The sequence below is a fragment of the Canis lupus genome, chromosome 4, assembly GCF_003254725.2.
Source record: "Canis lupus dingo isolate Sandy chromosome 4, ASM325472v2, whole genome shotgun sequence".
In the NCBI taxonomy this organism is placed as follows: domain Eukaryota; kingdom Metazoa; phylum Chordata; class Mammalia; order Carnivora; family Canidae; genus Canis; species Canis lupus.
In genome coordinates, this window is record NC_064246.1 from 21,942,835 (window position 1) to 21,956,734 (window position 13,900).

General features: G+C 56.3%; 1 protein-coding gene across 2 annotated transcripts in view; it reads left to right on the plus strand.

Annotated features, from left to right (window-relative positions):
- The window catches only part of ADAMTS14 (ADAM metallopeptidase with thrombospondin type 1 motif 14), a 77,825-nt gene that overhangs the window by 39,264 nt on the left and 24,661 nt on the right, over positions 1-13,900 (plus strand). The window contains exons 5-10 of one of the 2 annotated variants that reach the window (XM_025434711.3): positions 7,484-7,567; positions 8,267-8,423; positions 9,029-9,134; positions 10,901-11,044; positions 11,536-11,668; positions 13,055-13,168. In XM_025434711.3, the coding sequence (XP_025290496.3) occupies positions 7,484-7,567; positions 8,267-8,423; positions 9,029-9,134; positions 10,901-11,044; positions 11,536-11,668; positions 13,055-13,168 (738 nt within the window). The remainder of the gene's footprint in view (positions 1-7,483; positions 7,568-8,266; positions 8,424-9,028; positions 9,135-10,900; positions 11,045-11,535; positions 11,669-13,054; positions 13,169-13,900) is intronic. The other variant, XM_025434713.3, reaches the window with a different exon arrangement.

The following is a 13,900-nucleotide window of genomic DNA, read 5'->3' on the forward strand; positions in this document are numbered from 1 at the left end:
AGGAGTGCCCCACTCTTATCATTGGGATTTCCTGCAAGCCAGGACCTGTTCTGCGAGCTTTGATGTGGGTGCCTTCTTGATTTTACTGGAAGGTGGCAATGGAGGTTTTCAGGCAACCAGGATTTGCATTCCTTTTTCAGATAGCTCCTAAAGTGGCTGACCGCCAGCAATGTCAAGGGGTTGTGGTGGCCTTTGAAGCCACCAGGAATAACATGAGATTTTTGCTTGCATGAATGGTGACAACATGCTGTAACTGCCACCTGACCCGCTGCGATTGCAAACGGGGGAAGGGGAGCATCTCAGATACATGCAATGCAGAGCTTGTTGGAGCACTTGGTCTGCAGAGTCGCTGTGTGCCCTCTGGTTGGAAGGTCCAGGTCTGGGAGACAAAGGGCTAGTCCCAGGGTCTGGGACTGAGAAAGAGCAGGACAGGTGATTGTGGCCAGGTCTCTCCTTCAAGCAGTGCTGTCTCCGTTCTGTTCGGCCTCAGAGGTCATACGTGACCAGGGAAGGTGCATGAGCAGAGGCTGGACATGAGCTCCGAATCTGGCTGCTGAGCTCATGCAGGCTCCACTGTCGCTGTGGGCCTGCTTGTCCCCTGTTAGGAAGACGGGTCATGTGCCATCCTGCTTGGAGCACCTTTGAAGAATGGCTGACTCTTAGACCCGAGCGAGAATGTCCAGGATGAAGACCCTGTAGTGCCAGAACGTAAGGAGGGGCTCAAGAAACAAAAATAAAACGCCCCAGAGTCAACAGCGAGAGTGTGTTCAAAGGGACACAGGCCACCTGAGAGAGCTCCTGGTGGCCAAAGCTGGGACAATTTCAATTTGAGCAACAAAATAGATAATGTGGCATCGAATTATATATAACCCATCTTATATTATAACCTAATTATATCACAGGTTCATACTGATAAATGACAGAATAAATAAGCAGATAGGAGGAGAAGAACTCTAAATAACTGATGTACTCTGTCCTCTAGGAGGTGAGTTTTACCTCTGCTCCTGCATCATGGTTCTTAAAAGCTGTTTTGCTGGGCTGTGCACAGTGACTTTGTTCTGAAGAGCACGGCATGGGGGCTGATACTGTCCCAGCAGGCAGTCGAAGGTCAGCCTCGTCAGGGACGGGTCCTGTTGGCACCAGGTACCCTTGACATCATGTGGGGAAGGTGGCACTTCACTTCTGTGACCTTCCTCCCCTAGGCCTGTGCGCTGCCCCCCACCCCCCTTCTAATCAGGAGACAAATATCAGACGTACCCAAACAGAAGGACAGCCTGCAAAACCCCTCACCGGTATTCCTCGAAACTGTTTGGGTCATCAAAACCCGGGAAAAGTCTGAGGAACTGTCAGAGAGGAACAATCTGGAGCAGCCCAAGGAGATGCAGTGGCCAAATGTAACCTGGTGCCCTGGATGTGTTCTCAGAGCAAAAACAAAGGATATTAGGAGAAGATCGGGGAGATCTGAAACAGATATGGGCTTTGGTTAATAATAATATGTCCTGTTGGTTCAGCAGTTGTGACAAAGGTACCATGGTCATGGCAGATGTTAATCATAGGGGAAACAGGGGAATTCTCTGGACTATGGTTGCAGATTTTCCACAAATCTGAAGCTATTCTAAAATCAAAGTAAACTAATTAAGAAGAAAAGTTGGGATAGTACTTCCTTCCGGGCAGGTTGCTGGGAGGTTCCATGGGGCGGGCAGGGGCTGTGGTCGCACCAGCCCTTGAGAAGCAGTTCGTGCCCTCTCCTGCACAGGGGATGGGCTAGAGACCTCGGGGTCATGCTTTCCCAGCACGGCCCCTCCCTGTTTGGGACCTGCCTCAACCTGGCTGAGCAAGCAGGGGGACATGCTGTCCCAGAGCTCTCGGGAGCAGTGTTCCCTAGCAGTGTGGGAACTCGGGGCTGGCGAGGGAGCATTCTCGGCTGGACCCTGTCTCCACACTGACGAGGAGAAGCCCATCTTGGCCTGGTCCAGAAGAGAAGGCTGCCAGCTGCCCTCCTATGGGCTCCCCAGGGGCCTAGCTCTGCCCTCCAGCCGTAGACAGAGGCCTGGCATTTCTGCTGTAGCCACCCAGAGTCTGACCCTCCCTTTGGACAGGAAAACAGATTCAGAGCTCCCACCCCATTAGACGCTCTTTCCCTTCTTCCTGCTGCCCGGGCTTGACCACAAGGCCCCCAGGGGGCCTGCCCATGCAGGGTTACAGGAAAACAGAGAAGGGGCTCTTGCAATGACTCCCTGGCTGGCTGTGTTGCTGTTGACTGGATGTGGAAACCCATTTTCCTACCTTCTCTCCCAGGCCAGAGAAAGCCCACTCCAGCTAGCCTGCCACAGGGGCTGGTTCTGGAAAGCAGCTGGGTGTAATGGCCAAGAGTCACGAAGATCTGAGTTTAAACTGAGCCCTCCCACTTTCCAGCTAGGTGGCCACGGGCAAGTTACTTACCCTCTCTGAACCCTGGCTTTCTTACCTGTGAAAGGGGAACAATTCCTCTCTCCATAAGGTTGAAAAGAGGTCGTGTGCAAGCCCTCAGCATGGTGCCTGGCATGTCGTAGGTGTTTAGCGAATAGCAGCTCTTCCTCCAACCCTAGGGGTTTCTAGCTTCTGCTTCATTATCACGTAGCTTCTCCCTTCTTCTATTTTGTCTCCCCTTGGCCAGAGAGAGAGAGAGTCCTGACCTTTGCTTGTTTTTCTAGCACATACCCAGTGGGCATCCCAAGCCAACACGTGAGGTGGAACCCTAACCGGGGGGTCTTGGCAGATGACGTTGAACTTGGCTGGCCGAGGTGGGGAAGCAAGGAGACCAGACACAGTGTTCTTTTCTGCCCCGTGGGTGTGTCTTGCTGCCGTCACGTTGGTGCCCACAAGCACGGGAAGCGATTCCTGGTCCCCCCAGAGCTGGCGTACTGGCCTTACCTCTGGCATTTGGGAGGCAGCTGTGAGGGGCAGAGGCTGACAGAGCCAGTCCTTGAGTGCACAGCTAGACCGGAGCTGGTCAGGGGGCCTCCTGTGTGTGTGTTCCAGGGGTTTTGGGCCTCTCAGGTAGCTGCACCTCCTGGCTGTGGTTCCAGCACCAGCTCGTGGCTGTGGCCAGAACCTGTGCCAGGCGGCTTCTGCAGTTCTGGGTGGACATGGGAACCCTGTCCAGCCACCTCCTTGGCCTGTGCACACGGTCAGGACAGCTTCAGCTGAATCAAAGCCCTGAGGTCCTCCTCAAGGGCTGGGGGTGGTAGGGGTGTGTGCAAAAGAACGTGCCAGGGCCTCAGAGATGTGGAATGGCAGGGCCAACCCCACCTTTATTTTATTTTATTTTATTTATTTAATTATTTTATTTATTTATTATTTTTTCCCACCTTTTTTTTAAAATGATGGAATAGTCATAAAATAGAATTACTTTAATTTTTATCACCCTTATGTAGTAAAAGAAAAAGACTAGACTGTCACTCACTGCTGAACGGTGCTATCACCCCTCAGAGCTATTCATCCACTCTTGCGCCTTGGGCCACCTTTTGGGGATCACTTTCCATCTTCCCTGGCTACAAACCCTTTGGTGGGGTCTGCGTAACTGTCTCAGGTTCCGTTTCCTTGATAAGTCGTCTTTCATCGTGGTTCTTGAAAGCTGGTCTGCTGGGCCAGGATCGCGGGCAGATGGTTCTTTATCTGGGTGCTCTGATGGTATTACTTCAGTGTCTCCCCTTGTCACTGTTGAAAACCTACTCCTAACCAGATGGCCCTTCCTTGGCAAGTGGCCCATCCCCTCCTTTGCCGCCTGGAAGGTTTTCTCTTTGGCTGACATGAGCCACGGAGAGAAGATCCCCCGAGACCATGGCTCCCATCTCTCCCCAGGAATGGAGCAGCTGTGCTCAGTGGGACCAGAGAGACTTGAGGCCAGCAGAGGAGGCAGGTGGGAAGGTCGAATGGGGCTCATGGCGCCCAGAACTTTCTAACAGGCTGCGCGTACACGTTGCTGAAAGTGTACAAGCGCAGGCTGGGAAGAAATTCCCCATCACACGAGGGGCTGGCCTCTGCTGCCCTGATTCCCACAGGCCTCGGGGCTCTCTTGATGCCTCCACATGACTCCTACTTTTCTCTCTCTTGCTCTGAACCTCTGTCCATCTCCTGTAAAGGGCCCATGACCTCCAGCAAGCCCTCCCGGACCCTTCCCACCCATGTGTACACCATCTCCCTTTCCCCCAACCCCTGGGGTCTGGGTACACCAGTCACCTGAAGCATTTGGCCTCCAGATTATTTCAGAGTCCTGTGCTGTGCTGAGCAAGGTCCCTCCAGATGGCGTGTCCCTTACTGCTTGCTCCATATTGCATTTAGGCCAGTTCCCTGGGAGTGGGAGGTGGCATCAGGAGGTCCCACTCCCTCCCCACCAGTGTTGGACGCTCGGGCTCTGATTCTCCCTCCTGTTCAGAGAGGCAGCGGCCTCCTCCTCCGTCCCTCTGTGAGTACCTCCCAGTGTCTTGGGCTGAAGATGCCAGCTGTTGGAGCAGAAGTCACTGGAGGTTTTGGTGGGTGGGTTTGACCTGCTGAATGTGGGGACAGTAATGAAGGGTACGGCCGGATTCCAGCAGCAATCTGCCTGGCCCGCTTTGGAGAGAGACGGGCAGGAAGACGACAGGCCTGAGAATTTCCAAATGCCCAGCGGCCCTGCAGATGCCTCCACCCAAGCATTCCAGGGACTGCTCTCTTTCCCTGCCCCAGGGCAGGTGGTAGGTTTACATGTATCCATGTGGGGTGCAGATGTGGCTGTGTAGACCATGCCTTGCTTATCACCCTGTCTTTGGTCTGCATGTGTACAGGGCACATCAGGGAGGTCTGAGACGTTGACCATAACCCATGGAGAAGGACGGCCATGTTCTGAGTTGGAGGGGCTGAGATGCGAAGGTTATTTAAGAGTAAAATTCTGTTGCAGGCTGATTATTAATTCAGCAGAACAGCAAAGAATTCTTAGGTTGGAATTCTGTTAGGGAGGAAATGTACGTGTGGCCGATTGGTCCCCCACCACATGTGCCCCCCACCCCCGCCTCCACCACAGTTCTCCTGGGATAAGTCAGGGACACGTAGATTGAGAAGGATATCATCTCCTTACACATTTGGGCACTACCGCCCCCGTGATGTGGGCTGTGGAGGGGAGGAGGGTGGAAGGAAGTGTCACTGCCCATTGGACTTTCTGTCATTCCCTATGCTGGGGTATCGGGAGGCCTGCTGTGGACTTTGGTCTCAGTTGGGTCCAGACATGGGTGCCAGGTAGGCCCTGGTGGAAGGAAGCCTGACACAGGCTGCTCTAAAGTCTGCATGCTCAGATTTGGGGCAGCTTCCAGTTCTGGGGGAGTGGGTGGGGGCTCTGTGGTACACACGGCTTCTGCTGCCAAGCTCTGCTGCCCAGCCTGCTCTGTCTTTGGCTGGCCCAGGAGCAGGCCTCCGGTCGCCTCCTGGCTTTCCTCTCCCTGTGGGAGTCTCATATATAGGGTTGGCAGCGCTGCTCCTCTCCATTTGGTAGACAGCGGTCCCTTTGTGGGTTGTAGGCTGGTTTCTTTGCTCATGGGCTGAGGGGCACAGAGAGACGGAAGCGGTGAGAAGAGGGCTATGTATGAAACTCCATCCAGCCAGGAAAGACGTGTGGGTAGGGGGTCAGAGGCTGGGATCCACTTCTGCCTCTCTGTTTGTGTGGCCCACTCATCGTTCCCAGATGTTGAGTTGGCATGAGATGTCCACATGCCAGTGCTATGACAGCCATGACGATCCCCATTCTACAGAAACAGAAACAGAGGTCCTCAGGAGTTGCCTAATGTGCCTCGAGCCACCCGGCATCCAGGGCAGAGGTGGGATTTGAACCCAGGACCCTGGCCCCAGTAGCTGTATTACGTAACCATGCTGTGTGCTGATGCTGACTTGCTGAGCAAGCCACTCCTCTCTGGGGTTATGGCCAACTAGGCAATTAGTTATATAAGTTGTGGCCCATCACGTGCAGACATCGCAGATGATGCTTTTAAACATACCGAATAATGTTTCATGAAACGAGCAACATATAAACAGTATATTTGGTATGATTGCTGTTTTGTGAAATGAGCCCGATGCACATACACACACATGGCAAGCAGCATGCTAACTGTGGTTATCATACATCGATCTGGCTGATGGTAGATTTTTTTCTTGCACCTTTTTTAGACTCTTCAAAGTTTATAGGGTGAAATGTTTTATATTCAGAAAATAAGTTAGTTAAAACAAAAAAGCTGAGGAGCACCTGGGTGGCTCAGTATGTTAAGCGTCTGCCTTTGGCTCAGGTCATGATCCCAGAGTCCTGAGATGGAGCCCTGGTCAATCAAGCTCCCTGCTCAGTGGGAAGCCTGCTTCTCCCTCTCTCTCTCTTTGCCCCTCCCCCTGATTGTGCTCATGCTCTCTCTCTCTCTCTCTCTCTCTAATACATAAATAAAACCTTTTTAAAAAGCTGGAATTATTCAAGGGGCATCCTCAGGAGATGGGCTCTTGGGGGTGGGGGTGAGCTCCCTGTCCTTGGGTGTGGATAGGCAGAGGTTTATACATCTGTCATGGAATGTCTTCTGGGGTCTCCTGATTAGGGGGGTGGGGAGGACAGCATTCTTTGGTGGGCTGTGTGTGGCATTGCCCCACAGTTCCTGGGCCTGTGGGAGAAGGGAGTTCTCCAATGCCATTCTCCTCAAACTTGACCATGGCTGAGAATCACTGGGGCTTGTGGTCATATTGCAGACTTTGACTTGGGAGGTGGGCCTGAGACTCTGCATTTCTAAGGCCCTTGGTTTCTCTCCCTCCTTGGATTTGTCCTGGAAAAGTTCCCTGGGCACCACAGAGCAGCGCCAGGGGCATCGGCCAGATGATTCCAGTGGCAACTGGAGAGGTACACAGGGATGTGAGGATGAGCAGCTGGGGCCAGATGACATTTGTGGAAGGACTCGTCCAAGCCATGGAAAGATGAATCTTAGAGGGCTGAGTTTGAGGCCAGGTCCCCTCACGCTTGGCTTCATGGAGAGAGTGCGTAGGTGGAGCCAGCTGGGCCAGGATTTGAATCCTAACTCCGCAGCTTCTTAGCTGCGTGCCCCGGGAAGGCCTTTTTTGCCTCCCTGCCTCAGTTTCTTCATCGGTTCAGTAGGGATAAGAATGGCTGCCTTGCTAAGGCCATGTTGAGGATCAATCCAGATAGCATGGTCATTCCCTGGTGCCTGGCTCAGACCTGCTGTGTGGTAGGCTCTTTTTTTTTTTTTTTAAATTTTTTTTTTATTTATTTATGATAGTCAGAGAGAGAGAGGCAGAGACACAGGCAGAGGGAGAAGCAGGCTCCATGCACTGGGAGCCCGATGTGGGATTCGATCCCGGGTCTCCAGGATCGCGCCCTGGGCCAAAGGCAGGCGCCAAACCACTGCGCCACCCAGGGATCCCTGTGTGGTAGGCTCTTAACACACATTTGCTTCCCCTAAAAGCACATGCTCTTTCCTCCTTGCAGGTGGATGAGATTTACCATGATGAGTCTCTGGGCACCCACATAAACATCGCGCTGGTCCGCTTGATTATGGTCGGCTACCGACAGGTAACCCTTCCTCACCAACAGGCAGGGGTTGGAGGAAGAAGGGGTGTGGGGCCGATGCATTGCACTGGCTGTGGAATGGCGTGGGGTTGGTCAGCATTCAGGAAGCATTTTGTTTCCACGATCAGAACCCTGAGACCATTATAACCAAGGCTTCAGGGAAGAGGCATTTGGGGATGTTAAGTAAGAACTGGGAGATTCCCTCCAAACTAGTAAGTGGACCGTCCTGCAACCTTGCAGCTGGAGAGCCCTCTCCTTGAGGAATCCAGGTGGAGATGGGCTCAGGGTGGGGCAGTGGCCGAGACAAGCCCTGCTCTGGTTGGATGCTGCAGCCCTGGGCTCTGCAATCTTGGACTTTTCTTTTCCCTGAAATGGGGTAGCAACAGGACTTGCCTTCAGGGGCTTTTGTGAGGATTACCTGAGACGGTGGTAAAGCATAGAAGTGCTCAGCAAGTCAGTTGAGGGATGAGAGAGAGAATGCGTGTTGAGGTCTCAGGCTTCAGGTGTCCTGGCACAGGGCCTGGAGCGTGACCTCTCCCTAAAGTGGGAGGGCTGTGTGCTGGAGGGCTGGAGTCAGGACTATTGAGGACCCAGGGACCCTTGGGCCTCAGTGTCCTCTGCCAGTGGGAGGGGAGTGGCGGGTGCCCCCTACGGTCTGGCGGCTCTGGTGATCACCCCTCTGTTGATGTTCTTGGCCCCCAGTCTCTGAGCCTGATCGAGCGTGGGAACCCCTCTCGCAGCCTGGAGCAGGTGTGTCGCTGGGCGCACTCTCAGCAGCGCCAGGACCCCAGCCACGCAGAGCACCACGACCACGTCGTCTTCCTCACCCGGCAAGACTTCGGGCCCTCAGGTATGCAAGGTACTGTATTAGCTGTGGCCGGGGGTGAGCAGCTGCAGGCAGAGGCCGAGGTCCGGGGCTGGGCTCTCTGGAGCCACTCCAAGGAGGTTTGAGGGGCAAGGGCCTCTGTCAACAGAGTCATGGGACTCTGGAGATGGGACCTGGCCAGACAGGTGGCCAAACTTGAATTGGTTTCTTGGGGACCAGGGGAAGTGAATGGGTCCTCATTCTGGTCCCTGCTGTCTTGGTTGAGCCCACGAGTGGCTGTGAATGGAGTGTGTTTGTTGACCAACTGACTGGCTGGCTGGGGGGTTGCAGCGTGGAAGTTGGCGGTGCGCAGGCTTGGGGCATCTGGAAGTCTCACTGTCTTGATTAGAGGAAAGGCTGACAAGCATAGAAACTGCAGAGGCCCCGAGGGGAGCTGAAGAGCGTTAGGATGTGGGAGCCTTGGGCTCAGGTTGCTCTACTGTTGGGTGGGGGGTGGACTTTGCAAAGATCCTTCTTCCTCCAAGCCCTCTCTGGCAGTGACCACGTCAGCATGTCCCTATGGTGGCTTGCTGGACACAGACCTCGTTGAGTCCTGCTTCACCTTCCTGTGACCTCTCTGTGCCCTCTCTCCCTGGCAGGGTATGCGCCTGTGACTGGCATGTGCCACCCCCTGAGAAGCTGTACCCTCAACCACGAGGATGGCTTCTCCTCAGCCTTTGTGGTGGCCCACGAGACTGGCCACGTGTAAGTGTGTGCAAGCGGCACCCAGGAGGGTGGGCCGTGCTGGGAGATCCAAGGAGTCCTGTGGGTGTGAGGGGCTTAAACCCAGATCAGGCCCCTGTCCCAGAGTCCCGGGAGATGCCAGAGGAGATGCCCAAGTGGTGATGCCCAGCCCTGATGGAGAGGGAGCCCAGGGGCCCAGATGGCAGATCTGGGCCTGCCTGGGGTACAGCCCCCACATCCCAGGGCCGTGGAGAACCTGATGTGGCCCTGCCTTTGGGCAGGTCAGTGCAGCGTCCCATCAGAGGAGGTGGTCTGTTCCCTGGGTGACCTCTGTCCCTCATCCCATCCACAACCTGAGGCCCTTCCGAGAGCCGTTCCAGCCCATACCACTGCTCAGGACACACTGGAGCGCTGGCCTGCGCCCATCGGAGACAGGCGCTCATGGGCTTAGGCCTCGGGCCAGGCTGGCAGCTGGCTTGCTTGATCTTTGGGCCTGGATTTTGTTTAGAACACATCCATTCATTCATTCAACCACTATTACTTGAGCACCTACTGTGTGCCGGGCCGTGTTGTAGGAACGGACTGCAGCGGGGAGTAGGCCAGGGGGCTACGTTCCCGGAGAAAGCAAGTGAGCCACGGTCATCCAGGTTGTCTTTGGTGATGTGCACAGGCTGCAGTCATGCCTCCTGGCCTCGTCTGCTCCCTGGGCAGAACCGAGGGTCGCACTCCCGGGCCCCCAGCACGTGCACACACACACAGTGAGGGTTCTTTCCTGCAGGGGGCAGGACCCAGGACGGAGTGGGGTGGGCCAGCCCAGAGGGAGCCTACCACCTCCTGTGGGCTGCCCCCCTGTTCTCGCCAGCTCTGTCAGTGCAGGAGGCCCCTGTGGACCTCATGCTAGCTCTGTCCCTCAGGGGCCCCCCGGCTTCCTCCTCTACAACGTGGAGGCTGACATACGGGACCCTTCAGGGGTCCCTTCCTTTCCCGGAAGCCCCTGGTTCCACATACTTCAGAGTCAGGAATTTGTCCTCCTGTGTGTGGCAGGTGGGGGTGGGGGGGTGAGGGTGGTGTCCACTCCTCGCAGAGCAGAGCCTTCTGTGGAGAGACCAGGACAGCCTTAGAGGTCTGTGCGTCTGTCTGGTGGTCAAGGCCAGATGCGGCCACCTGGGAGTATTTGAGAATTTACAACCTCTGGGCTTTGACATTAAATATTAATGATGAGAAACAGATGTTACAATTTGAACTTTGCCACGGGGTGGGTGCGTACCATGCACAAAGCTCTGTGCTCCGTACCTCGGGGTCTTGGAGAAGCTTAAAAGTTGGCACGTGGACACACTCAGTAAATGAGGTTGAATTGGACTAAAAGAGACCTGGTCCTTGCACCTGCAGGCCTTGGGCCTGGTGGGGAGACGTGTATGGCGTGTACGTTGTTAATAGGTGGCCCCTGCTGTGGGAGGTCAGCCCTTGGGTCAGGGGTGGCCAGGGAGGGTGTCTGGGCTGGGAATGGGGCTTGAGCTGGCCTTGGAAACTGAGGATGTGGGTGGGATGGAGGAGGGGGCAGGAGGGCAGAATGGAACCAGCCCTCCTGGGAAGCAGGGTGGGGCCTCAGCATCCACTCAGAGGGGTGGTCTTTCCTCCTGCATGGTGGGGAAACTGAGGCCCTGAGCAACAGTCGGAAGCCTGGTCGGTGCATGCTGTCCTATTGCTGGCCCACCTGCCTGTTTTCACAGGGACGGGCTCCCTGGCGTGACTCCAGCTCCCTTCTGTACCCCACCCCCGCCCTCTAGGCTCGGCATGGAGCACGACGGTCAGGGGAATGGCTGTGCAGATGAGACCAGCCTGGGCAGCGTCATGGCACCCCTGGTGCAGGCTGCCTTCCACCGTTTCCACTGGTCCCGCTGCAGCAAAGTGGAGCTCAGCCGCTACCTCCCGTAGGTCACCTCCGGCTCCGGGCTGGGGACAGGGGAGCATGCAGCCTGCCACTCCATCCCCCACTCCCAGCCATCTTCTCTCCGGTACCACCTTGTCCCTGACACATGCTCAGCTCCCAGCTTTGCTGCTTGGCTCCTGGGTCTCCAGGGATGTTGAGGCCCAGGATAAGCTTTAGACTCTGGAGCTCAAGGCCAAGAATGGGTGCAGAGTGGATTTGGATGGGGGCAGGTGTGGCAGAGACACTGTCATTAGCGTCATGCGGCAGCCAGCCAGGGCCCCCAGAGTATGTGGCAGGCTGACTTTCCTTCCCTTAGTGCAGTGAGCCCTCCGGGAACCATCCCTTCCTCCCAGGAAGACACAGCTCCTAGCAGAGGGTAGCAGGGGCTGATTCCTGCAGGCCATCTTTGCTCCTTAAACCCCCAGCTCTGGAAAAACAGAAGCGTAGGAACCCCTGCCTCAGCCTGGCTCTCCTTCTTGTCTCCACCTGCAGCTCCTACGACTGCCTCCTCGATGACCCCTTTGCGCCTGCTTGGCCCCGGCCCCCAGAGCTGCCGGGCATTGACTACTCGATGGACGAGCAATGCCGCTTTGACTTCGGCTCTGGATACCACACCTGTTCTGCGGTGAGTTCCCAGCAGCCTCTGCCTGCTGGGGTGCCAGGGCCATGTCCTTCTGTGACCCAGGCTGGGCATCCACAGAGCTCCCTCCTCCCAGCTGGCCGGGTGGCCTGGTGATGGGCTCACAGCCTGATGCCACCTGCCATGGGGGAATGCAGGGTGACCAGAGCCCGGCCCTGCCACCTTCTGCTGCATACCTGCCCCACCCAGTCCCACCTTTGGAGGCAGGTGTATGCAGTGGCTGGAGGATGCTTTAGTCCTGGGAAAGATGGAACAGAGTAGAAGAGAGAGGGCAGGTGGCTGATGGGATCCTGGCTGGACTGCTTCCTGGGGAGCTTATCTGCCTGGTGGTCCCTCTGTCAGGTGTTGGGCTCTGGCCCAATGGAGGAATAGTTGCCCCTATCTACTCTTCAGGGATCTGACAGGATGTTTTGGACTGATTTGTCCCCCTAGTGGAAATCTCTTGTGTCCTCCCATATTCTCTTTCCAGGGGGTCAATTGTATGCTCCTCCTACCCCATGCCTAGGAGACAGATCCAAGGGAGCATAGCCCTTCCTCGCCCTGCAGGACAGGGCAGGGGAGAGCCTGGCGCTGGGGGTGGGCTCGAGACCCCCAGGAGAGGACCTCACAGGTCCCAGGCACAGGCTCACATCCGGGGTCATGGGTCTTTCTGAAGGGTCAGGCCTTGGGGACTCGAGTGCTTCAAACCTCCCATTCAGGAATGCACCCCACTCCTCAGATCTGCAGGACCAGGAGTGCCAGTGTATGGTCACCTTCCTACTGCCCAGGCCACGCTGGGACACATAGTTTCTGAGCTGGGACTGGAGAAACAGCTTGGGATGTGGGATTTCAATGCCCGAGGCTGTATCTGTAGGACACTAGTCTGGCTGGCGGGGGATGATAGGAGAGAGAACAACCTGGAGCTCTCCTGGACAGTGTGAGACAGGAGGTCACCAAGCTCTGGCACAGCCTGGGGAGACCAGAGTGGGGTGGGGGTCCTGACCTCACCTGGGTGCATTGGAGTCTGGGCTAAACCGGCAGCCCCTTGAGGGCCCTGATGTGCACTGGGCTCGAGGGGCATTAGCCGGCCCAGGCGTCCCCAGAGCCTCCAACCCTGGTCCCTGCCCAGTGGCACAGTTTCTTCTGCAGACTCAGGGAGTGAGGAGGGCCTGGGGAAACAACAGGGGGTGTGCGGGCAATGGCCTGCCCCTTCTTGGTGCCCTGCTGGAGAGAGGAGGGGTCCCTGGAGGCCACGGGGACTTGGAGTGGGGCCAGCTTGAGGGTGTGGACCCTCTTGCCTCCCCCCACCATGTCCTGGCCCCAGTGTCCACATCTTCCTCTCTCTCCCTCTGGACGAATTGTGCCCAGTGACCACTTCCTCTTACCACACAGTTCCAGACCTTCGAGCCCTGTAAGCAGCTATGGTGCAGCCACCCTGACAACCCGTACTTCTGCAAGACCAAGAAGGGGCCCCCCTTGGATGGGACCGAGTGTGCACCCGGCCAGGTACCTGTGGGCCCGGGGCTACAGCAGGACTGTGCAGGCCCCCAGGGAGCCCGTGTCCCCCGCCGTGTGTGCAGCTGGTGTGCAGAGTCCCCCCATAATCTCATATGTTTGCACCCTCTCTCCCATACCACAATCCCTTGCTTCCTCCATATGCAGAGCTTGGCATGATCTCCTAGCCCATCTGGCAGGAAGGGCTATTCCCATTTTACAGATGAGAAGAATGAGGCCCAGGCAGGTGAAGGAACTTGTGGAGTCAAAGAAGGGGTGAAGGGAGACCCCAGGTGTCCTGCCTGCCCTCCCTGGCCTGCTGTGCTGTTTCTCCCACATCCACACCTGTTGCCTCCCCTGCCCCAGACACACGCTTTCGCATATTTGCTGTTGTGCCTTTCCCCCCGGAGTGTGTGTGGGTGCCAGGGCTTCATTTGTCAGGGGGCCCTCATAGCCGGGTGTGAGAGCCCTGACCTGGGGTCTGTAACCCACCTCTGGTCTACTGCTAGCCCCAAGCCTGACCTCTGTGGTGACCTTGGGCCATTCACAGCACTCCTCCGGGTCCTGCTGTCCCCTGACCAAGTGGCCTTTCCATTCCTCAGAGTTCTGAAGTCATGTCAGAGCAGAGAGCTCTGGGAAGAAGCAGGGCGTTGTGAGGCTCGAGGCTTACTCACCATCAGCTCTGAGCCCAGTCGTGGGACCTGCCTGTCCCTGTCCCCTGCCCCCTAACTTGCCCCCTGTCCC